A 25,468-nucleotide genomic window follows, 5' to 3' on the forward strand; every position below is an offset into this window, starting at 1 on the left:
CGGAGCCTCCCCAGCTTTCAAAACACCTCCACAACACAGAGCTGTTGCCCCAATCCTACACTCTGTAGATTCCCTGGGGCTCAGCTCCCCTTCCACAGACTCACTGATGATCATACAGATGCACACACCTGCACTAAGAACATGAATTACTGTGAGGCTCTGTAGGTCCCTGGGTCACTTGGCCAGGCCCCCTCCTTGCACTCCTGTAGGCTCTCTAAGATCCTACACCTCAACCATGCTTACAGTCTCCAGAATTACTCTGGCAGGGATCATGAAGCAGTGGCTGACCTAGACACAGACTGACAGGGCAGTGACACCAGTGACAGTCCCCAGCCATGTGGCTTCTAATGGATATTCAGGGTTCTGAGTTTTCACTGCCCCTGACCAACACCCTGCCTGATGTCCCAGCTGAGAGCCCCCAGGTCAGAGCTGTGCCCACCTCAGCCGCTGTCACCATTCCTTTCCCTATTCCCAGACGCCCTGCTCCTAAGCCCCATCTCATCCTCCAGAATGGCCTTCACCTACCTGTCCACCTACTATCTGCTCTGCCCACACCTGGGGACCGATTCACCTCTATCCTCCTACCCCCTTCTATCACTCACCAGGCCCCACCTTCCACATCACAACACCTTTGCTCCCTAAAGCAGGCTGGAGGTGACACCTAGGGCTCTCCAATTCTAAGCCAGTCTCAGCACTGACCCACACCTAAGCCCCGCCCAGCTTCTTGACCCCAGCCTCCTGTCTCTCCCATTCCCCACTTCCTGGGTCTCCCCCTCCTCTGCCCATTTCAGCTCCTACTCCGTCTCCTTTACACAGCCTGGCTCCGGGGCCCAACAGGGTGACCACTCGTAAATGCCCAAAGCTACCATGGAGGGACACTCTTCCCCTCTAGGGAAGGACAAGCTGGCATCAGGGTTCGCCACCTCATCCCAATTACGATGGGGATGAACCACTGCTCTTGGCACAGCCTGGGTCCTGATCCCGCCCCACAGTCCCCTGGGCAGGAAGGACCCTGGGCTCTTCCAGAGGGCAACAGACAGAGAAAATGGCAACACCTGGCTGGCAGGGGCAGAAGAGACTTCTAACCACATCATTTTCTGACTCCAATTGCACAATGTCAGCCGTCGTCATCTTTGCGGTTGCCATCTTTACCATCACCGCTAACCACAGACACCACAACTTCCTCAATGTCAGCCTCTAAGTAACTCACTCACTTCCTCATGTCCTCTACCACAGGGCCCTCAGCCACCAGACACCCGATCTCCTGCCACCTCACCCAGCCTTCCTGCTCGGTCTCTGCTGACTGGCAGGTGAAGGAAGCCCTGGGGGTACCCCTCAGCACACGGCAGGTCCCTCCCTCCCACTGAGGCAGCCCTGCAGCACCATGGCTGCCCAAAGCCTTCGTAGCCTCATCTTCTCTACCTGTGTTCTCCAACTCTTCAAAGCTCCACCATCGCCTAGAGTCACACCAACCCTCCCTCTGCTCTGTCAGGTGCTATAGTTACAGGTGTGTGCAACTGCGCCTGGACTCGGACAGGCCGCATGTTTCACGGGCTTCCCAGGCCCCTGCCCTCAGCAGGAAATGCTGCACCTGTCTCTCCTCACTCTTCCACATTTGCAGTGACCTTGTTCCTAAACCAGGCTCCTGGCCGTATCCTCACTTCACTCTCACTGACTCTACCTTTGCAGACAAGCTCCAGTCTACCCTCAAAACTTGGCCCAGGGCCCAATGAGAGGGTTCATTGGGCAAAGGCACTTGTCACCAAGCCCAGTGACCTGAGTTCAATCCCTGAGACCCACATGGTAGAAACCAACTCACATAAGCTGTCCTTTGACCGCTGGGCTGCGTGTACTCTGTGGCACATACATGTGCATGCACATATATACACACCTAAATATATATACATACATACACATCATTTTTAAACTCAGTTTATCTGGCTTCCTCAGGGACATTTTGCTCAAGCAACTCCTGTGAGAAGCTCTGGTGACATGGCAGGTGCCGTGGGCGATGCCAACCCCAATGAGCTTTGAGCCTAACGGAAGAACAAGTCTGTGAATGACCCACACCATGTGTGACCACAGCCAAGCACAGGAACTAATGTCTGCATATACGCAGTAGAGAAGACACAGCTCACCTCAAGTGGAGGGAAGTAGTGTCTGCCAGGCCGTTGGAGAAGCTGCAGAGCTGCTGAGCAGTACCCAACACTTCCCTACACTGGCCGATACACTAGGAAAAGAATTTTTTCACTGGCTCACAGCTGACCCCGCAGGGTCCTGAAGCTGACCAAAGGCAACAACAAGCTGAAGAGGGGATCTGGGGAGGGGGAACAAACTGTTTATACAGGAGTGTGCTTTCATCCTAAAAGATAAAAGCCAGACAAGATGGCACCTGCCACCAGTGCCAGACTCTGGAAACAGGGGCAGAAGGATCTCAAGTCCCAGTCCAGCCTGGGTGGCACAGCAAGACCCCATCTGAAGGAAAGAGTGAAAAAGGAGAAGCTAGAGACCAGTGCGTGCCACCTGTGGGCCATCTGCAGCAAGACTAATTCTAGCTCCCACTGTCCATGGTGACAGCCAGTGACTAGATGTGGCCACTAAGCACTTCTAAAGTGCCAGGCAAGAACCAGTTCTGATAATAATTAAAAGTTCAAACAGTCACATGTCCCCAACACCCTGGCATCAAGTGCCTGGGATCCACTTTAGATCCCCACTACTCACTGCTATGCTGTGACCAGGCACTCAGCTTGCTTGCCTCAGCCTCAAGTGAAACAGAACAGATCCACAGTGTGCTACATGAGGGATGCAGTGTCCCAGGACCACGGAATGACACATGCCTAATGTTTCTGGACAGACCTCCGGTGTTGTGAACCAAGGGCCCTCAGAAGAACATTCCCACAATAGCTCACTGGCCTTACCTTGTCCATCCGATCCTTCTGTACCCCATACTTCCCGCCGAATCCTTTGGCATAGTCTGAAAGGTGGGGAAGGCAAGACTGATGTGAGGCTGAGGATGGGTGAGCAATGGCAGGAACATGCACATGGGTCCACAAAATAGCCCAGGGACACGAACCAGAGCAGAGGGATGTGAAAGCTGCCCGAGGACGGGCTCTTCTGGCAAAGCCAGCTGTCTAATCATAGTGCCCAGTGCAGGCAGGGAGCAGGGGAGGTGTGGACATGCTTCCATGGGGAGAGGGGGAGGATGGGCGGCAGGCTGGCGGGAAGGAAGCCGAGAAGGGAGGGCACAGGACAGGCCTTTGCAGTGCACACTTCTATAGCACAGTCTTCGCACCAGCCAGGGCCTTATTCTCATCGCTTCCTGGGCGCCTGCTCTACTGGGCACTAAATAGAGGCCCCACCGTAGTTTGTTCTCTTGCTTTTTAAAAGAAAAACAAAACAAAACTCTGTGTCGAAATGCCACCAGACAAGTATGTCTGTCGCTGCCACACACACAAACATATGAAAGTGATAGTCACGCAGCCTTGACATCACAGGAACCAATGGCCACCTCCACATAGTCTGCTGGGTCAGCACTAAGTACATCCACCCCAGGCCCAGTGGCCTCTGGGAGCCTGCACTCCACCCTGATTCAGGGAGTCACATGCCTCTGCCTGGACACTTGGGTTCTAGGAACCAGGTCCAATCTCTCAAGGAAAAGAAAAACTGCAACAGCTACTGAGATTCCTAGGGCATGCCTGGACCTGCCTGTATCAGCCATGTGCACAGTGTGCACATATAGTGTGGCTCTGGGTGGAGATGCTACACACAGATGGTGTGGCAAACAAAAACAAAAACAACCAAAAATCCAAACACACGAACCTTGTACACCTGGCAAAACAAAAACAAAAAACCCCACTACAAACAAAGACACAGAGACCACATGAAACACGCCTGTCTTTCTCCATGACCCGTGTCTAGTTAACATCAGGTCTGGGAGAGCAAACCCACCTCCCTGTGGGTCAGAGGCAATGAGGAGGGGTTCAGAGATTCAGCGCTGGTGGTCAAGGCAAGAAGGCCAGCGGGGTCCCCTGAAGAAACTACACTGGCCTGCAGAGTGCCTCCTTGAACCCTAAAGGTCAGAGGGAAAAAAGAATTGGGGCTGGAGGAGGCAGGGACCGAGCTCCAGGATGCTGCTCTAGCAGGAAACTGGGTGGAGGACATCCCTGGCAGCTGGCGGCAAAGGGGACTAACATAGGCACTGTGGTGACTGACCCCTGAAGTCTATGCTGTGAGCTATCTGCACTGCAAGGGCTGGGGGGGGGAGGAAGGGGCAACTGTGCCTTGCTGGGACTCGTGCTTGGCCAATCTCTCCTTGTGATCAAACCCCACAGCGGAGGAGTCCTGCCTCTCGGACTGAACACCAAATTTGCCTCCGAACCCAGTCTTATAGTCTGGAGATCCACGCAAGACAGTGGGGAGCAGGACCGAGAGAGGAAACAGCCAGGTTAGAATCACGTGAGCATGTGTAACATCAAAGACATCTCGTTCAGACAGCAAGAGCGCTGATCCGGGCTTGATGGTCTAACACTGACCAAAGGATTAAGGAACAAACTTAAGTCAGTACGCTTCAGCTGATACACAGAGACAGGTTCAGAACGGGATGGTACGTCGTTCTTAAAGCTGCTCCATGCTTTAAAGTTTGCCTGCAGGGTCCTTCCCAGGCTACCGACGGGAAAGGGACAACAGAAGGACTACCAGTCCCACTCCCTGTGCTGGAGGAACAGCTGGGGACAACCTTTCCAAAGTTCCCACTGTGACAAGAAAACACTCCCGGTTAGAAAGGAAGTGTGCTAAGGATTTGAGGGGAGGCTCGGAGGCAGAGAGAATCTGTCTAGCACAGACCAGGCTGCATGTTCCATCCCAGGCACTGCAAAGAAGTGTGCCCTCCACAAACCCTAGACCACCTTAAAAAGGACACCCCCAGGAACCCAGAGGGCAAAAGGCCCTCTATGGGTGCTACAGAAGTAGGCCCCCAGTGTCTGCAGCACGGGCATATATACGGGCGGGGAGAGGACAGGATCACCCTATCCCCTTGCCACCCACAGTGACTTCTGGGATTGGGGGAGACACAGACAAAACGAAATTTAGACAGAGCACAGCTGACACGAGGCACGTGACCGACTGAGGATGAACACAAGCTTCCCAAAGGCCCTTGAGGAGAGCTGGGGGTGGGGCTAGAGGAAGTACCTTTCTGGGACTCATGCAGCTGCGGCTTCTCCTGATGGTCCCAGCCAAGGGCACACTTGTCTTGTCTGTCTGTCTGCACACCAAATTTTCCTCCAAACCCTTTCACATAGTCTACATGCACAACAGAAAGCCATAACCTGGCATTACTGCGCAGCCCGGAACAGGGGGAGGAAGCAGGTTTTAGATGCAAGGAGGCACGGTTCACTGGACCCGAGCTTCCCCTGGGGAACAGCTGGGATGGGACCCCGGCTGACACCCATCAGAGGCCCTCCTCAAGATAACCGTATCTTACGAGTGCGGTTAAATAGGCAGGGCCAACACATGCGGCCCTCAAGGCAGCAAGGTCTTGTCACTCACAGGCAGGCGTGCGTGACAGGGACATTACTACATACAAGCAACACTGAGGCTTAGCGCCAAGGACAAGGCCGGGACTGGCTTCTCATAGCCTCAGGCCGGGACTGGCTGTCTCAGGTTGACCATTTAGTGACAGCCGCTTTTCTCTTCTACCCTGGCCACACCTGTACCCCGGAGGGGCTGGCTGGAGGAAGCGAAAGTGGCAGGTACCTTTCTGGGATTCATGCTTCTCTGTTTTGCCTTGATACTCAAAGCCCACAGCACTTTTGTCCACCTTGTCCTTGTCGATTCCATATTTGCCACCAAAACCTTTGGAATAATCTGGAACAAGAACAGCACTGTATGAAAAACCAGCAATGGAGATGGACAGAGGGCTAAGGGGTGCCTGCCGCCAAGTTTGAAGGCCTGAGTTCAGTCCCTGGGACCCACATGGTACAAGGAGAGAAGCAGCTCCTGTAAGTTGTCCTCTGACCGCCACACATGTGCACATCCATACATATATACAAAATGAATGAATAAAGATTAAACCAGCAACAGTTTCAATGAACATGATAAATCGTCTTTAAGAAGGCAAACCATGGGCTGTCAAGACTGCTCGGCAAGTAAAGGCATTCGCCCCTAACCCTGATGACCTGGGCTCCATCCATGGGACCCACATGGTGGGAGGAGAGAGCCCAAGTGTGGTGGCTTTGCCTGTGTCCCAGTACTCAGAGTGAGGCAGGAGGATTGCTGGGAATTTAAAACTAACTTCCAATATGCAATGAGTTCAAAGCCAGCAAGGGATATAAAGTGAGCCCTTGCATGAAAACAAAAGGAAAAGAAACAAAGAAGCAAACAAAAGGAAAAACAGAGGGGGCTGGAGAGATGGCTCAGCAATTAAGAGCACTGGATGCCCTTGCAGAGGACCAGGGTTCAGTTCCCAGAACCCACATGGTAGCTCACAACCATCTGTAACTCCAGTTTCTGGGGATCTGTTGCTCTCTTTTGGGATCTGAAGGCATCTACACCTCCCTGTCATATACACAGACACATACCCATACACATATTAAAAGAAAGGAAGAGAGAGAGGAGGAGAAGAGAGAGGGAAGGAGGCAGAGAGGGAGAAGGAGGGAGGGAGGGAGGGAGGGAGGGAGGGAAAGAAGAAAGGTAGATCTAATTTAGGGCTGGAGAGATGGCTCAGTAGTCAAGAGCGCTGGCTGCTCTTCCAGCAGACCTCGGTTTGATTCCCAGCACCCATGTGGTGGCACTTTATAAACGACCTGTAACTCTAGTTCCAGGGGATCCAACACCCTCTTCTAGTTTCCACAGGTACTAGGCACACATGTGATAATCGGACATATATGCAGGCAAAATACTCATACACATAAAAAAAAATTTCAGTATATTAAAAAAAAAAACTTTAGCCAGGTGGTGGTGGCAGCGCACGCCTTTAATCCTAGCACTCAGGAGGCAGAGACAGGCAGATCTCTGTGAGTTTGAGTCCAGCCTGGTCTACAGAGCTAGTTCCAGGGCAGACAGAGCTACAGAGAGAAACATTGTCTCAAACAAACAAACAAACAAAACTTTAAGAAAAAAACAGAACACATGTGGAGAACATTCTAGAAACCCAGGATCTAACAAGGTCATGTGACATGTCACTCTTGCACTATCATAGCATGCTTTCCTATAGGTACTTAGACCCTTAGACCCTCAATGAGAAACCCTAGGCAACCTCTGGGCCTGCGTGCCACAGCCAGCCAGAAGTACACTCAGCCTCTGCTTAGAGCCAGGACTGGCCCCAGGGAAGAGAAGCACAGTGATCTATGAGGTCACAGCTGTACACTAGCCCAGAAAAGAGCCTAAGGGAGGCAGTCAGCCTCAGCCACACAGGCTCCAGGCTGGCCCTTTCCAAGGGGCAGGGCAAGCCAACATGGCCAGAACTTTTGGTGACGTTTTGCCCCTCTCTCTCTCTCTCTCTCTCTCTCTCTCTCTCTCTCTCTGTGTGTGTGTGTGTGTGTGTGTGTGTGTGTGTGTGTGTGTGTGTGTGTGTAGAGGTCCATGTGGAGGTCAGAACACAATCTTGGGTCCTCACCTTCCACCTTGAGACAAGGTCTCTTTATTGATTTTCTACTGAGTATGTCAGGCTAGCTGGCCTATAAGCTTCGAGATTCTCCTGTCTCTGCCTCCCATCTCCCAACAGATAAACAGGGAACGCAGATGGTCATTCTATGTGCCACACCCAGTTTTCAGAAGCATTTTGGGGATTCAAACTCAGGTCCTCACATCTGCACAGCAAGCACGTTTACCCAGAGCTGAGCCCCAGACAGTCTCTTGGGATTTTTGTTGTTATTGTTTTTGTCTGTTTGTTTAAAGAAATCCAGGGGCTTCTTTTCGATGTAAGCTCTTGGTTTCTTTTTTTGTTTGTTTTGCTTTGTTTTTTGAGACAGGGTTTCTCTTTGTAACCATTTGTAGGGCTACAAAACTCACTTTTGTAGACCAGGCTGGCCTCAAACTCAGAGATCCTCCTGCCTCCACCTCTGGAATGCTGGGATTAAAGGCGTGCACCACCATCGCCAGGCTCCAATTTTCAAACACTGGCAAACATTAAACAGAGCTCACGTGTGAGCACAAAAATAGCAAAAGGAAGATGGGCTGTGGTTCCAGCACTGTAAACACGTAAACATGTGAAAATATCTTTCCCTGCACAGAAGAGGTGTTAATACTCGATCTGCCCCTTGAAATCCCACCCTTTGGCACTGCCCTGAGACCTGACATACATAAAAGCCTCATTCTAAGGAAAAACTCCTCCCTTCCTCTCTCTCTCCCACTTTTCCTCCCACGAGGTGTACACACACGCACACACGCACGCACGCACACACGCACGCGCACACACACACGCACGCACACACACACCTTTCTGTCTCCTCCCTCTCTTTCTCTTCATCTCTCTATTATATTAAACTCTCCACATGGATGCAGCACCTGGGCTGTGAATTACTGGCTTGTACAGTGAATTATTACTCATACAGCAGGTACAAACAGGCACACAGTAAAGTGTTTCCCACAAGCCGGGCACTCGGAGGCAGAAGAGGCAGGAAGATCTCCATGAGTTCCAGATCAGCCTAGTCTGTATACCGAGTTCCAGGACAGCCAGAGCTACACAATAGAGACCTTGTCTCAAACAAAACAAAACACAAAAAGGTATTTACATGCAAGCCTACCAATCTCAGATCAGTCCCTAAAACCCACATACAGGTAGAAGACGTGATTCCATGAAGTTGTCTTCTGGCATACACACATGGCATGCATGCCTCCGATTCCAACATTCAGGAGGCTGGGGCAGGAGGACTGGATCAAGTGTGAAGCTACATGGTGAGCTCCTGGGCTACAGAATGAGACCCTACCTCAAAATATAGAGGCACTAGAGCAGTGGTTCCCAACCTTCTAATGCTGTGACCTTTTAATACAATTTCTCCAACCATAAAATTATTTCATTGCTATTTCATAACTGTAACTTTACTAGTTATGAATTATAGAACATCTGATATACAGGATATCTGACATGTGACCCTTAAGGGCCATTTGACCCATAATGGGGTCATGACCCACAGGTTGAGAACCGCTGCACTACAGCGCTGTTCAATGGTGAAGAGTGTTGGCTGCTCTTCCAGAGGACCCTGTTTAGGTTCCTAAAACTCACATGGCTGCTCATAACCATCTATAATTGCAGTTCCAGGGGATGGATACCCTCTTCTGGCCTCTGCACAAAATACATATACATACATAAAGGCAAAACAGCCATACACATCAAATACAAATAAATAAATCTAAGAAAAAAATGAAAATAACAAAGAAGAGTGCTCTCACCCCTAAAGGAGCCCAAGGCCCAACCGCACCTTTCTGTGACTCATGCTTCTCCGTCTTGCCCTGGTAGTCAAAGCCCACAGCGCTCTTGTCCACACGGTCAGCTTGCACACCGTATTTGCCACCAAAGCCACTAGAGTAGTCTGAAGAGACAAGACGGCACCACAAGAGTTAAGACTCTCAAGGGATGCAGTGACCATTTTAAACATAGGAGCTGCATCCCTTGGATGACGAGTCCAGATCACTTCCCACCACAACGTCCAACTGTCTTGTACTGACACAAAGAACTGGCCATAGCAGTTTACACCAGGAATTGTCAGCCTGGACTACAATGTGAGATCCTGTTTCAAGAACCAAAGTAGGGTAAGCCTGACTGATGTCATGAGTTCCTTCCCCAGGATCCACGCGTCAGAAGGGGAGGACTGACCACTGTCAGTTTGTCTCCCCCGAATTTCATACACAAACAAAGTCAACAAAAATGTTTAATAAATAAGTAAGGCAGGGATACAAAGAAATGACGGTGTCCAATTTCAAACTTTACTGGCCACAGCCATTCATGCTTGCACACAGCTGTGGCCCCAGTACTAAGGAACTAAAGCGGAAGGCTGCCAGGAGTTGGAAGCCAACCTGGGCTTCATGGTGAGGTCTAAGCCAGCCTGGGCTACAGAATGAGCCCGTCTCAAAAATAAACAAGAAGCCAGGCAGTGGTAGTGCATGCCTTTAATCCTAGCACTCGGAAGGCAGAGCCAGGCGGATCTCTGTGAATTCGAGGCCAGCCTGGGCTACCAAGTCAGTCCCAGGAAAGGCGCAAAAAGCTACACAGAGAAACCCTGTCTGGAAAAATAAATAAATAAACAAGCAAACAAACAAGAAACAACAAAAAATGACAATTCACAGTCAAGTGAAATGCCACACACTGGCCACCTCAGCACTTATGAGGCTGAGGCAGGAGAATTATGGAGTTCAAAGTCAGGCTTTGATAGCACATTATCTTAAAAGAAACAAAATCAAACCACTGGGTACTAAAAAGAAATGATTTGGCCGGGCGGTGGTGGCGCACACCTTTAATCCCAGCACTCGGGAGGCAGAGGCAGGTGGATCTTTGTGAGTTCGAGGCCAGCCTGGTCTACCAAGTGAGTTCCAGGAAAGGCACAAAGCTACACAGAGAAACCCTGTCTCGAAAAACCAAAAAAAAAAAAAAAAAAGAAATGATTTGCCTTGGTTGTTTAAAAAGAAAAGAGGGGGGAGGGGTTTCCAGACCCACGTGATATCATGAGAACCAATCAACACTCTCTTTTCCACGTTTCAGGGCAGTTTTGACAATACAGGCCCACAACTCTGGTTTCTGTCCTCAGAGACATTTGCTGTTCATTCCTAGTGACAGAGAGCTGACAGTGAGCTGCTGTGCCCAAGTAAAGAGAAGGCAGCTTCTATTGGAGACAGCAGACAGATGACAGCAGGCACAAGGCACTGAGTGTGTCACCAACAGTGAGGACACACCTGTAACAGCCAGATGGCCTCGGCACCCAGAGCGGAGAGCGGAGGCCTCCCTGCCACCAGGCTGCATCAGCACGCGCCTTACCTTTCTGCGAGGCGTGCTTCTCCGTCTTCCCCTGGTATTCAAAGCCTACAGCAGACTGTGAGACAAAAACATAGGGGACAGGCATTTGAAACGCCACCGAGACGACCCGTCTGAACTCATGGCACATAGAAAACAAAGTTTTTGGTAATGTTGGTGTTGAGGTGTGTGTGCCCACACACGTCCAAAGGCCAGAGGAAGATGCCCAGTGTCCTGCGCTATCACTGTCAGCCTTGTTCCTTTGGGACAGGGTCTGAACCTAGAGCTAGGCTGGCAGCCAACAAGTTCCAGCAACACTCCTGGTCTCCCAACTCTGCACCCCGAACACAGAGCCTGGCTTATGTGGGTGCTGTGATTCAAATACAGGTCTTCATGCATGCACAGTGACATCTGGGCCATCTCCCCAGTACAGCCTCTGTGCTGGGTATTTTATTTGTTAATATAGGGTCTTACTCAGGTCCAGGCTGACTTTGAACTCATGGCAATTCTCCTGCCTCCACCTCTCCGGTGCTGGGAATACAGGTGTGAGTCAGACTTAAACAATGTTAATTTTTGACCTTTGGTTTCCCAGGCAAAGTACAGATCCAATCATGACTGCTCAAGTCTTTGTGTGCAGCTCCTCCTTCCGTCCCCGCAGGCGCCCAGCACCAGCTTGGCTGAATTATTCCAGGCACAGCATGCCAATCTGGAATTAATTCCCCTGCCACACAAACTTCCCAAACAAGCTTTACTGAGAACATTAACAAGATGATGGCAGGCCTGCCATGGGACCTCATGGTGACCTGCCCTTAGCATGACCCGGAGCTGGGACTCTGCATCTCGCCCATTTCAGACACAGATGGTAAGACCCTGGTACTATGCCAGAAAGTGGTGTGCTTCCTGCGCCACTGACAGCCCCAAGCCTCTGGACACTGAGACCAGAGCTCAGCAAACCCCACTTTGAGGGGGGCTCTGCCTGTCAATCACATCCATCCAGGGGAGACAATGAGAAAGGTCCCTGATGGCAAAGCGTAGCTGAGTCAGAGGCTAGGCATTCACGGTGGCCTGCAGCAAGCATACTGAGGCCTGTCTTCCATGTCACTGTCTGTTCCCCATTGGACAGTCAGTTCCCCTCACATAGGCTAGCATGAGAGAGGCTTGTGAGTTCTTATCTGAACACCCTTCCTACAGTCCCATGAGGTCAGAGGGCACCTGTGAACTGCTGCACTGGCCCAGAAAGGCAGCCCCAGCAGCAGCCTGTAGCTGTGGCAGGGAGCCTGCAGCCCCTGGTCCTGTCACTCACCTGATCCACCCTGTCCATCTGGACACCAAACTTGCCTCCAAAGCCTCGGACTGAGTCCACTTGTGAGCAGTGCTTGGAAAGTTTTGACTGGTACTCGTGGCCAACGGCTGACTGGAACAAAGAACAAAGATGCGCCATTATGCACCCATGCCCAGTATGGAACACAACCCCACTTCCCCTCTCTGCTTGCTGTCACTCTCTGGGCTAAAGGAATGTCACCCCCATCAGTGAGGTGGGCCTTTGCCCTTAGGGCCCCAAATCCCAGGACTTGGCCCTGAACTGGGCACCCCAAACTGAGATCCTCCCAAACACCCCTGACTGCAAACGAGAACTTTGGGACAGGGACAGGTATGAACAAAGGACGGAGCCTGCAGCACACACAGTGACCCATTTACATCAGTCACTCTCTCAGGAGTGGTGTTTGCACAGGCTGGGAGCCCGAGAGTCAAAGCACGGCCCACACTTTGTGACTGTTCTGAAGCAGACACAGGTAATTCAGTGACAATGCAGACATGCACGCCACACCTCCCAGACATGCAGGCCACACAGGCAAGAGCCAAGTGCCGTCACCTCACAGCAGCCCCCACCAAAGGATGCAGGTCCCCCAGGGCTTTCTGTTCAAGGTGTCGAAAGGTGCACCAGGCCAACGCCTGCTAGCAGACCCCCGCCCCAGCCCCTTCCATAAACAGTGCTCTAAGATCTGTGCTGTCACCAGCTGTCAGCGATGCCACTGCCCAGCACAGCAGTTCCTCTTGTAGACAATGCCTGTGTGCCTCTGAACCTGTCTTCTTGGCCCTCCTGGCAACACAGAACCCTAACCCTGACTGCCCTACAGGTAGAGTCAGCCCTGTGCACCACAGGCCTGCCTTGGTTGGCCAACTGTTCAGTCTGGCCTTGCACTTGGGCTGGGTTCTGCATAGCACCGACCTCAATGCCCCTCTTCATGAGGTCACTGAAGTGGGTGATACACAGAACACAGTCTACAGAGAAAGCCTTGGCTCAATGACTTCTCTCCTTCCCAGGCTTAGCTGTGGTCAGCAGCTGATGGCACACCACAAGCCACAGCCTGTGAAACCCCATGCAGCACGATGACCTGCCCGCAGCCTCGAGGCTTACACACAGAAACTGCCAGTAAAAGATCAAAAAGAGGCAGCCATGCCAAGAGATTTTCCAGCAGGACTGCCCATCAGAAGGAAGTTAAAGAGAAAAAAGGGCTGAGGTGACAGCTGGCTCTGGTTCTAGCCTGCTGACTGAATGTGTGCTCAGCGGCTTTTGGTCTCCTAATGGCAGAAGCCCATCTGTTATTAGCCTTGATCTGCAGTGTGTAGGAAAAGCAGGAAGCCCACTTGGTAGGCCACAGTCACCTGATCCCTAAAGGAACCCAGTGGCTCCAGTCCTGGCTCCTCACAGGTGTGTACTGGGCCTCACCTCTCTTCCCATTTCTGGAGAGGACACGTTATGAATAGCTCAGCCATTCATCTTCAGGTTTTTGACAACAGGTTACTCTCAAGGGTTCACATGAGTGAAGGGCTAACCTCTCCTTAAAGTACAGGGCCTGGGGGGCCAACAAGATGGAACACTAGCACCCCAGGCTAATGTCATCAGTGCTTGAGAGCTACTGGTCAGTATCCAGCCGAGAAGGTGAAGTGAAGATTCTAGAAGTCTGGGGTCCATGAGCCACCTGGGTACTGACAACAGTCAGCCACAGAAGTGCAGTGCACACTTACAGCATACCATACCCAGCACAGACGACCAGGCCAGGCACCAGGGGAGGGCAGTGAGTTCTATCGGAAGCTCAGAAGGGTGTGTCTCCCCCAAAATGACAGCACAGGACAGCAGTGAGAAGCCATTGAGGGAAACAGAGGACATGACAGGTGGCACAATGGGTGAAGCTGCAGGCTTGATGATGAGATCTGAGCCAAAGGAGGCCAAGTACTCACAGCAGAGAAGCCAGAGAACAACATTCCTGGTATGAAGCTCACACTTGGTAAATTAAGATTCTCCACAAACTGCCACTCTGTCTGTCTCTTCACTGTGGTTCTCTGTGTCTCTGAGCCTGAACCAGCAGGCTCTCCACACAGCCCATGTCAGGACCAGTACATCCATCTCTGTGCCAGCAATGAAGCAACACAGCCAACAACCACATCTCCTTCCTACAGATGGCAACTGGTCAGAATGCTGCTCCAGAATTCTTCTATTTGAATGCTTAGGGAGTGGCGTTGTTGGAGGAAGTGTGTCACTGGGTGCAGGCTTTGAGGTTTCAAATGTTCAAGCCAGGCCCGGTGTCTCTCTCTGCCTACACCCTGCGGACTGGGATGTAGAACTCTCAGCTATTCTTCAGTTCCTTGTCTACCTTTGAGCCACCATGCTCCCCACCATGACAATAATGGACTAAACTTCAGAACTGTAAGCCAGCCCCAATTAATGTTTCCCTTTATAAGAGCTGCCATGGCCACAGTGTCTCTTCACAGCAACTGAAATCCTAACTAAGACACTGTTCATGGTTGGGGTGCCGCCAGGCTTACCAGTCTACTCCTCTGGTGGACAGTGGCATCTCACTAAAATATTGCCACGGCCTTCTGTGGCTAGCATAGCTGAACAGAATCCAAGTGAGGGAGTCACCCATCCAGGCAGGCAGCAGCTGAGCCTCTCTCCCACATCTCTCCAGCGGCAGCACTGTCTGCCTATCAGGACCACCCCACACTGCTCACTCAGGACTTCACCCCTGTTACAGCATCAACAGAGTACAAAGGCCTGCATTCCTGGAGACACACCCACACACTGCAGCCAGCCTAGAGTGAGTCCCAGAGCAGGCCCCACTCCTTCACCGTAGGGCAGAATAGAAACACCACCTCAAACTGATGGCTTAGATAGCAGCTGCCCGTGGTACCTGCCTGTCAGTCAGAACCCATCATGCTGCTCCTAGGGGCTCGGCCACAGCTTTGAGACAGTGCAAATCCCCTCAGCCTGGCTGCAGAGTGGCCCACAAGTGCAACAGGACGTAAGCCAGACGTCAGTGGACTCTACAGATGTGATGTGAGCAGAGGGCCTCAGAGCTGACCTCATGCTGTGGACTGGCCCATCTCAACCACAAACATTGGTAACCATGACGTCTGTGGTCTGGATGCTTCTAGGCCCTGTCCTGCTCACAAAGCTGGTCATGGTGCTGATCTATCCCAGAGAACCCTCTACACATCAGCCACTGGCTGGGTCCTCTGACAATTTGACAAGGGCTTCTAGAAACACAGAAGAGCTTCCCGAGTGGGTAGTCTGTAAAGGACCCCTCAGAGCAGCCTCACCTTCAGCAAATACCACTCCTCAATGTGACTCTGAAAAGTGCGGCTGCCACCCACGTGGTGTACCCATGCAGGCCAGCAGCCCAGTCTGGGCAGCCACTTACTTTGTCCATCCTATCCTGCTCCACACCAAACTTCCCGCCATAGCCGTGGGAAGCCTTGGGTCCAGTTTCCAGCTCCTTCTCCTTGAGTGTCTGGTGCTCTTGAAAGACGTTCTCTCGCAGCTTGTGAATGCTGGAAGAGAGAGGAAACAGGGTTCAGGCTTGCACCTTACCTACCAGCAGGACAAACAAGGGGAGTGATGTCCTCGTGAGTCTGCAGGGCTGGGCTGCTGCCCTATCTGTTCACCATGCCTGCCTCCGTGGCTCTGTCACAGCTTGTATGGGGGAGGAACACAGATCTAAATCCACACAGAACCATTTTGGCAACTTGACACAAGCTAGAATCATCTCAGAAGAGGAAATGCCCCCATCGGACTGATGTGTAGGGCATTTCCGTGATTGATGATTGATGTGGGAGGGACCAGCACACTACGGACAGTGCCACACCTGGGCCAGTGGTCCTGGTGGGATAAGAAAAGCAGCTAAGCAAGCCATGAAGAGCAAGCTAGTAAGGAGCCTTTCTCCGTGGCCTCAGCATCAGTTCCTGCCCTGACTTCCCACGGTGACAGGCTTAGGTTACATTTGGTCGTGGTGTTTATCACAGTAGTGCAGAACACACTAAATAAGCCACAGTGGTGAAACAGAGCAGAAGACCGTCAGAACCTGGCTGCCCGGAAGCAGCTGTCACCGAGGCACCGCCCGAGCACAGGGCCTTTCTAGCCAGCAGACATGAAGCCCAAAGCTCTACATGTGAACAAGCCCAAGAGTGTGGACGGAATACACTGCAGGCCTGGACCCAGCAACCCGTAATGAGCAGCAAGAGAAACACTGCCCCAACAACCTGAGGAGGACCACAGGGATAGAGACTCACAGGCATGGTTGCCTAGACCCCTGCTGGCCTTCATATCCAGCCCTCTCTAGTGGACCTCAGGCCTCGCCCGATGTACCGCCTGTGATAACTACTACACTAGGAGACTTGAAGGCCTCTTTTGTGGGAGGTGTGGGCTACTCTACACTCGGGTCCAGAAAGCCACTGTGAGAAAGGACAACATGACCCAGGAGGGTGAGATCAAGACAGGGAAAATCAGCAAGGGTCTATCTCAGGAGATAGAGAAAAATAACAACTCAAATCCTCCTACAAGCCACTGCACAGACACAGTCCTCTTCCCGGTACCTGACCAAATGTTCTGAGGCAAAGACAGAGTAGATAAAATACTAAAGTGGGCACAGAGGGTGTGGTCTGAATCCTGTGGGGCCTAAAACAGCACCAAGGTGTCTGCAGAGGGCCTGTCTACCCTCCCTGGCAAGGATGCAAGCTGCTGTAGAGATGGCACCGAGGTCAGACTCCACGGCATGGCGCATTCCACACTCCTATCTCAGCCTCTTCTGTGCGTGGAGCTGGCTGCCAGTGTCAACTACTAAATTCCATAACACCTGACAACTTGCAGACAATGATCCAGATGAAGGGGATGCTTGGGGCCCAAGTTACTCAAAACCACCTCACACCCTCCAAAGTTGCCACGTAGAGCCAGCAGCTCACACTACTGTGTTCTGTGTTGGAAAACGTGGTTTATAAAAGCTAGGCCTCACGCCCATCATCTGTGCACACCTGAGACCTGAGGCCCACAAACCAACAGGAGCCCCTGTAACAGTCACCACCTGGAGCAGCAAGGCGAGGTTGCTCTGATCTCCTCACCCTACAGAGGGGGCACTTGGGAGAGTGGAGTGCCATGGGTACTCACTTGATGTGTTCCTGGTGCCCCGATCCCTGCACGGTTTTGGCGCCCCATCTCTGTTCCTTTTCACTCACGTCGTTCTACAAAGAGAAGTAACCAGCACATCCCATGCCCTAACTAGTACAGCCTGCACCCTAACTAGTATATCCCCACCCTGGAGAAGTAAGTAGTATCCCATGTCCTAACTAGTACACCCTGCGCCCTAACTAGCATATCATGTATCCTAACTAGCACATCCCACACTTCAGCATACCTCATATTCTAACTAGTATATCCCACCCCGGAGAAGTAGTACATCCCATGCCCTAACTAGTATACCCGGAGATCTAACTAGTACACCCAGCACCCTAATTCATTTATCGTGTGCCCTAATTAGCACATCATACACCCTAACCAGTACATCAAGGCCTAACTTGTATACCCCATGCCCTGGAGGAAATTAACCAGCTCAGTGCAGGACCAGGCTGGGAACCTCAGAGGCAAAGGCCCAGGAAGGCAGATTTTGTGGTGACTCCTACCACAAAATCAGGGTCAGTCTCCCAGTCATCGGCTCCCCCATCGTCCTGGGTGATAGACACGGCGTGGCCTGCAGAAGCTTTCCACATCTGAAAGAGCGGCAGAGTCACCTAGGAGGGTCAACCCAGGACCCAAGAGAAGCCCTGACCCCAACCCTCAGAAGGCCACCTCCCCCGAAGGGCAGTCACTGGCCTCAAGGACACCTGAAGGAATCAAAGCTGCATGGTAAGAGTTCTCAAGGCGGGGCTGACAGACAGCTCCATCCAACGCTGCCCCTGGCTCCACATAAAACAATCGATGTGATAGGGTAACTCTGGTGCTGGGGAGGTGGGGAAGGAGGATCCATGGGGCTCACTGGCCAGGCTAGCCAACTAGTGAATTCCAGACCAATAACAATCCTGACTCAGGCTGGAGAGATGGCTCAGAGGTTAAGAGCACCCACCGACTGTTCTTCCAGAGGTCCTGAATTCAATTCCCAGCACCCACATGGTGGCTCACAACCATCTGTAATGAGATCTGGCACCCTCTTCTGTATACATAATAAATACCTAAATCTTTGGGAAAAAAGAATCCTGACTCAAAAAAAAAAAAAAAAGGTTGGGATTGGAGAGATGGCTCAGAGGTTAAGAGCACTTGTTCTTCTAGAAACCAAGATTTGGTTCCAGCACCCACATGGCAGCTCACAACAGTCTCTGACTCCAGCCCCAGGGATCTGACTCATTCTTCTGGCCTCCATGGGCAATGCACACATGTGGTACACGTACATACGTACGTGTGTGTGTGTGTGTGTGTGTGTGTGTGTGTGTATACACACACACACATACACAGAGGCAAAACACCCATACACCTAAAATACAAAGGTGAAAGGGTGTGATGGCTCACACCTAGAATCCAAACACTAGATAGGCTGAGGCAGGAGGACTGCTACAAGTCTGAGGCCAGACCACTGGGCTACAGAGTGAGGTCCCACTGCAAATCAACAAAGTAGAGTACACACATTCTCCATCAATGAGGATCTCACCCTGATCGGCTCGGGCGGCTGCATCCCAGAGGCGGCATCACTAAGGGCCATGCAATTCTGGTGTGCCCTAAATGTCACTCATAGCAAATGTCATATAATGTTTATCATAATTTAAAAAGATTATTTTGGCTTCAAGGACTTCCCGGGACTATGATGGCTGTCTTAATCTAGACGGCCAATCCAATAACTGCCTCCAGCAGCTTAGCAGAGGGCAGATTTCCCATCTACTGGGGAGCACAGCACACATGCAGCACCAGCCTGGCTCATACTGGAGGTTGTTAGTGGGATGTCAAACCCTGTGGGCAAGAATGTTCCAAACACAACCTACTTTTGACCCTTTCTTTCATGTGTATATCCATGTGTGTCCTCCACCACTCCTGAACCTTATTCATTGAGTCAGGGTCTCTCACTCAAACCCAGAACTCACTGGTAAGGCTAGTCTCAGGAGCCAGTTTGCTCTGGGGATCTCTGACCTCTGCCTTCTGAGGCTAGAATTATAGGCAGGCCACAGCGCCCATCTGTCCTTTACATGGGTTCTGAGGAGCCTCACACTTGTGTGGTGGATTCTTTAACCACTGAGCCACCTCCTCAGCCTTTCATAGGATCTTAACACCAAGAGCCATGCCCACAGTACACGTGGTTCTCTCCACCCTATAGGTCCCAGGGGTTGTATTTAAGCTATCAGGCTTGGTAGCAAGCACTTACCCTCTGAGTCAATTCGTCAGCCCTCCACCTCATTTTGGGGACAGAGTCATTTCACTGGACCCAGGGCTCGCCAACTGGCTGGGCTAGCTGGCTATTAAACTCCAGGGATCTGCCTGCTGCTGCCCCCAGCGCCAAGCATGTTACCCACTGATCCATCTTCCCAGTCCCCAGCATGAGATTTCTTTGAAAAGGTTATTGGTGTCTCGCACACTCCAAGTCTCTTTCTACATGGTCAGGAAGAGAGCCCTACCCACACCTGACCCAGGAGAAAGCATCCTGGGGCCTTCACAATACACAAACCTTTCTTTTTTTGCTGGGAGAGGTAGCTCACAGTCTATCCGAATCCAAGGCGAAAGGTGCGGGCATCTGCGATGATCAGTGAACACCTGTGAAGAGAAGATGAGCAGCTCAGAAGGGCTGTGCCAGGCTCTCTAGGCAACACCCTCCCGTGAGACACTTGTAGAGAACTTCAGAGTCCCCAGCACACAGAGTGCATGTGACGACATCAGCAGACAGGAAAATTGGCCTCTCACTAATCAGAGGTCTCAGCCCACAGGAACCAGAGGACTCAGCAGATCCAAAGACCTATACCCACCCCCACAGCCCCAAATACAACCCGAGATCACAGCCTCTATGGCCGGCACACGCCCTTCTTGCCATAAAGCTGAGGTATTTCATTTCCTGTCCACTCTAACTTATGAAGGTGGAAGGCAATGAAACTCTGTCACTGTGTTTACAAACAGTAACAGAAGCCTGGCATGGTGACACATGCCTATGACCCCAGCTATGGCCGAGAGCCAGGCCAGCCCAAACCACAGAAGGAGAACTTGTCCCAAAAAGCCAAAATGATGAGTTGGCACAAAGGAGAACACCTGTGATCCCAGTGCTGGGAGGTAAAGGCAGGAGGATCCTTAGCCAGCCTGAGCTACATGAGACTCACACATACACACCAAATAAACACTGTCATGGCTCAGCAGATAAAAGTGCTTGCTGCACAAGCCTAGTGACCTGAGTTTGAGCCAGAAGCCATGTGAAAAGCCAGATACACAGCCAGTGAGGCAGTACCACCATTGAGCCCAGGGTCTCACTTACACTCAACACTCTGCCATCAAGCTATGTCCCCAGCCAAACATGCAGCAGTCTTTTCAATTTTCTAGTCATGAAAACAACCAATTGAAAATAAGCTTGTGCAATTTTTGGATCTAAATAAGGCCTCTGTGCTCCACCTCACACACATGAAACCACTAAAACAAATGTGACGATTCTGACTGGAATTTGCTGATAACTTCTCAGGTGTTCCATCAAGAACACAAGGAAGGACATAAAAATAAAACAGATGCTAGTCGGGTAGTGGTGGGCACGCCTTTAATCCCAGCACTCGGGAGGCAGAGGCAGGCGGATCTCCGTGAGTTCAAGGTCAGCCTGGACTACAGAGTGAGATCCAGGACAGGATCCAAAGCTACATAAAGAAACCCTGTCTTGAAAAACCAATAAATAAATAAATAAAATAGAACAGATACACTGGGCAGAATGCTGTATGTGTAAGTCTGCCTTCCTGCCTGCCTTTATGTGTCTGTGTGCATGTATATGTCTGTGTCCATGTGTGTCTTTGGAGCAACATATGTGCTATAGGCATGCTTATGGAAGTCAGATAACCCAAATCTCTCCTTCTACCGTGTAGGTCCCAGGGATTCAACTCAGGTTGCCAGGCTCAGTGGCAAATGCCCTTTACCCACTTTGCCTTCTCATCTAAATTTTGTGCCTCACCACAAAAAAAAAAAAAAAAAGGAAGCATACAACTTGGATCCAGCACTCAGGAGGCTGAGGCAGAGGGATGGAGAGTTTGAGGCTAGCCTGGGCTACAGAGTAAGACCCTGCCAAAAAACAAGCAAGTGACAAGATGACCTGTGGAGGAAGAAAGTGATTTTCAAACAATGGTTTCAGGATATATAAAGAGTCCTTACTAATCAATAGTTTAAAAAAGACACTGGTCTGTCTGATAACGAAAATACTAGGCATAGTGGCAAGGGTGGGTGGGGATAACACCTAACCCCCAGAGTCCAACAGAAAGCCCTCATCTCAAAACAAACAATGACTCAGAGAGCAGAAAAGCAGGAATGGATGGAATACACTGTGTGTTCAAGGCCCTGTCCTTGACCCCAGAAATGGGGTGTGGGGAAGGCACGGGAGAAGGGCTGGAAGAGAGTAAAGAGGAGGGCTGGGAGAAGCCTAGGGGGTGGGAAGTCAAGGCTAAAGTGTCCACTTTCTTTTCTAAAACACGGATTAGAGCAGCCTAGCCTGGTAGTGTGTACCGCAACCCATAATCCCAACACTCAAGAGGCTGAGGCAAGAGGATGGCTACAAGTCTGAGGCCAGGCTGATCAAAACTATAGAGATCTGTCTCAAATGCACCCCAACTACCACCAAAAAAAACAGCGGGGGAGGGGCAGGGGAAGGGAGGGACAGACAGACAGACAGACAGACTCTAGCTTTGTTTGCTGCCCAGAACTCTCCTTGGGCGAGGACCTTCCACCTCAGCATCCCAGCCACTGGGACCACAGGCATACTCATTCTATGTCTCTATCTGAGAAGACCAGAATTGCTGTGGTGATGGCTATGCAGCCCCGAATATACCAGCCACTGAACCCTTTAAATGGGAATCACATGTGGGGTAAACTATATTTCAATAAAGCAGATACAAAAAACAAAAAAGTTCAGACAAAAGACGAAGCCACCACAAAGGCCAAGCACAGCCAGCACAAAGCTCAACCAGAGAGGACCCAGTCACAGGATGGAGGAATCCACCACTCTGAGGCCCTGAACCTGATACCACAGCACAGCAGAGCAAAGACAATAGGAAGGGCCAGGAGTAGCTGTGGAGAAGCCAACCACCCCACCCCCAACGCCTACTGAGGCTAGCAAAGGCAGTGCACAGGAAGTGGGCTAGCCTGTGCAGGGACCACCATGCCCAAGGCAGAGAACAGGGGCACAAGGAGGTAAGGGAGCTAGGATGATGCTGAGCTACACCAGGTGCCTTCCCAACTAACAGGCCAAAGATCTGAAGGGCCAATTACATTCCCTGGCATTTACAAGATGTTAGAGGTACCACTGTCACAAAGCCTCAATTAAAGGTCAGCTCCGGGGCTGGGGCTGGAGCTCGGGAGAGAAGTTGTCTAGCAAAGCCCAGGGTTCGATGCCAACAGAAGAGGAAGCACCAGGGGAAAAGGGTCTCTGGGGGAGGCTCCCTTTCTAGTTACTGGGGAGCTAGCGCTGGCTCTGCATTCTCCTAGGTCTCAAGTTCCCACTGAGAGCAGCTTCCCCCTCCTTCGAATTTCTAGTGAAAACCTTCTCAGCCAAATAGAGAAGCAGTGTTGACTCAGGGCCTGAACTGGTGACTCACTCTGGGTGAGCCACTGGTGCTGAGGCGGGGCCTCAGATCCACAGTGACCTGGCCCCTGGTCCACAGGAGGGCTGTCTGCACTGACCGTGGGGGGCTACTGGATGGTGAGGACCTGCTGGGTCAGGCTACCGACAAGGCGCAGGGCAGCCAGGTCAAATCACTAGGAAGGGCTGAAGCCTCACCTCACTGGATAAACAAACGAATTCCTTCTCCCTGGCCGAGGACCCCATCCCTCACACAGACCAAGAGGAAACAGGGGAACAGTCCAGGCCCAAGCACCTCTGCAGTGATGGGGCACACACCCAGCAGGAGGGGCAGCTGGATTCCAGGCTCCCTAGCTCCAGGAAGCAAGCTAGCAGCTTGGATTTCCCTGACCCAATTGCAAATTTCTCTCAGGTGTCCAGACTAGTCCCCTGATACAGGCCTCACAGCCCAGCCCAGAGGGGCTGGACCCCAATCCTCTTAGTCCCTGGAACACTAGCTGCTCACCCTGCCTGCTTCCCATAAGACACTCATAGTTTCACTGGGTTGTGGAACCCCAGGCTCTTCGGGCCCAACAACTTCCCTCAGCCCTCATCACTCCACCAGATTCCGGAACCAAAGTCTCCCCGCCCCCACCAGCTTCTCCCTGCCCTCAGGTCTGCATGCCTTTTCTAGGTCCTGGTACTCTGACTACTCCAGACCCCTAACTACGAACTCTGACCCAGACCACCACAAGCCGGTTTCACACCTCACCCCTAGATCTTGGAATCCTGCCCTGGAATCCCACCCCTTCCTTTATGCCCAGGAATCCTAAAGCCAGCGTCCTGGCCCCGCCCCCTCAGAGCCAGGACCGCTCTGCACCCTGGCTACTCCACGTATGACCGGACAGACCAGCAACTAAGTCTGAAACTTCCGATCTCCACCCCGCACCTGGGGCCCCGACGCCCTCCATCCAGACCCTGCAATCCAGGGCTTCGAGACTCCAATCCTGGCTCTGCACACCGACCCCCGATCCCAGCCCCGCACCCCAATCCCCCGATTCCGGCCTCACACCGCGAAACCCCGGTCTTGGCCCTGATCCTGATCCCCCGATCCCAGCTCTGCACCCGGACACCCGATCCTAACCCTGCACCCTGGAGCCCTGACCCCCAATCCCGGCCCCGAACCCCAAGCCACAACCCCGGCCCCACAGCGTGAATCCCAGGTCCCGGCCCTGAACACTGGCTCCTGGATCTCGACCCCTGCACCTTAACGCCCCGATCCCTGGATCCTGACCCTGCACTCTTAGGCCCCAATCTCTGCCCTGCATCCCGACCACCCCTCCACCAGGTCCTGGCCCCGACCCCCAATCCTGGCCCCTCACTCTGACCCTCAGTCCAGGCCCTGCACCCTGACAACCCAACCCACCCCCGTCTCGCCCCTTCGGTAGCGCTCTAGGACACCCATCCCCCGCTCACCGTGCTAGCCAGGTCCGCCAGGCTCCCGCCGCGCCCCGCCGCTCCCAGCGCCTGATCACTTCCGGTTCCGCGGGGGCGGGGCTGCATCCGGGGCCACGTGAGACCCCGCCCCGCCCCAGCAGGCCCCACCCCTTGTTCTTATCCCGGCTTCCAGATCCTGGACGCAGGCCTCAGAGAGAGGCGCCTGGGACGTCACTCAGCTGCCCGGGGAACTAACTTAAAAAAACTGCACCACCGTGCAGCTCTCCGCCCATGCATGCATCTGCATAGCATCATCCACTCACCACTCATCACTGTCAATCATCTACCCACCCATCCACCAGTCTGTCCTGCCCACCTACCCATCATCCACTAATCTACCATCCGTCTATTCATCCATCCCTCCATCTATCCAACCCTTAGGGTTTCTATTGCTGTGATTTAGAAAAACAAAAACAAGCAAACAAAATACTAACTAAAATAAATTTGGAGAGGAAAAAGGTTTATTTGGCTCATAAATTATAGTCCTTCACTGAGGGAAGTCAGGACAGGAACTCAGGCAGGGCAGGAACTGAAGTAGAGACCATGGAGGAGTGCTTCTTACTGGCTTGCTCTGTCTGCTTTCTTACATATCCCAGGGCCACCTACCCAGGAGTGGCACCCACCACAGTGGGCTGGGCGCTTCCCTCAGTCATTAATCAAGAAAATGCCCCTACAGACTCCAATCTGATGGAGGCAATTCATGGATTGAGGTTCCCTCTTCCCTAGTGACTCTAGTTTGTGCCAAGTTGACAAAACCCAACCAATACCACCTATACACTCACTTGTCAATCATCCATCTACCTGTCTGTCTATCCACTCATCCATCTGTCCTAGTTGGCATTAACTGTCTTGACCTAGAGTCACCTTTAAAAAAAAATGTCTCAAATGAGCCTTAGTCAGGTTGTTCTGTGAACATGATTGTCTTCCTTGACACAGGAGGGCTAGCCCACTGTGCCTGGCTCTGTCCCTGGACTGTGTAACTGTGTAA

At 51.9% G+C, this 25,468-nt stretch overlaps 1 protein-coding gene across 3 annotated transcripts in view; it reads right to left on the minus strand.

The window, feature by feature from the left end:
* Window positions 1-24,539, minus strand: part of Cttn (cortactin) — a 34,943-nt gene extending 10,404 nt beyond the window's left edge. The window contains exons 1-12 of one of the 3 annotated variants that reach the window (XM_036200113.1): window positions 24,460-24,539; window positions 19,921-20,006; window positions 17,897-17,983; window positions 17,385-17,458; window positions 15,646-15,775; window positions 12,246-12,356; window positions 10,967-11,021; window positions 9,417-9,527; window positions 5,752-5,862; window positions 5,188-5,298; window positions 4,281-4,391; window positions 2,919-2,974 (exon numbers count right to left, since the gene is read on the minus strand). In XM_036200113.1, the coding sequence (XP_036056006.1) occupies window positions 2,919-2,974; window positions 4,281-4,391; window positions 5,188-5,298; window positions 5,752-5,862; window positions 9,417-9,527; window positions 10,967-11,021; window positions 12,246-12,356; window positions 15,646-15,775; window positions 17,385-17,458; window positions 17,897-17,983 (957 nt within the window). In that variant the 5' untranslated portion in view covers window positions 19,921-20,006; window positions 24,460-24,539. The remainder of the gene's footprint in view (window positions 1-2,918; window positions 2,975-4,280; window positions 4,392-5,187; window positions 5,299-5,751; window positions 5,863-9,416; window positions 9,528-10,966; window positions 11,022-12,245; window positions 12,357-15,645; window positions 15,776-17,384; window positions 17,459-17,896; window positions 17,984-19,920; window positions 20,007-24,459) is intronic. The other 2 variants (XM_036200118.1, XM_036200128.1) reach the window with 2 other exon arrangements.
* Window positions 24,540-25,468: the final 929 nt, after the last annotated feature.

Source organism: Onychomys torridus, chromosome 1 (genome assembly GCF_903995425.1).
Source record: "Onychomys torridus chromosome 1, mOncTor1.1, whole genome shotgun sequence".
Classification (NCBI taxonomy): Eukaryota; Metazoa; Chordata; class Mammalia; order Rodentia; family Cricetidae; genus Onychomys; species Onychomys torridus.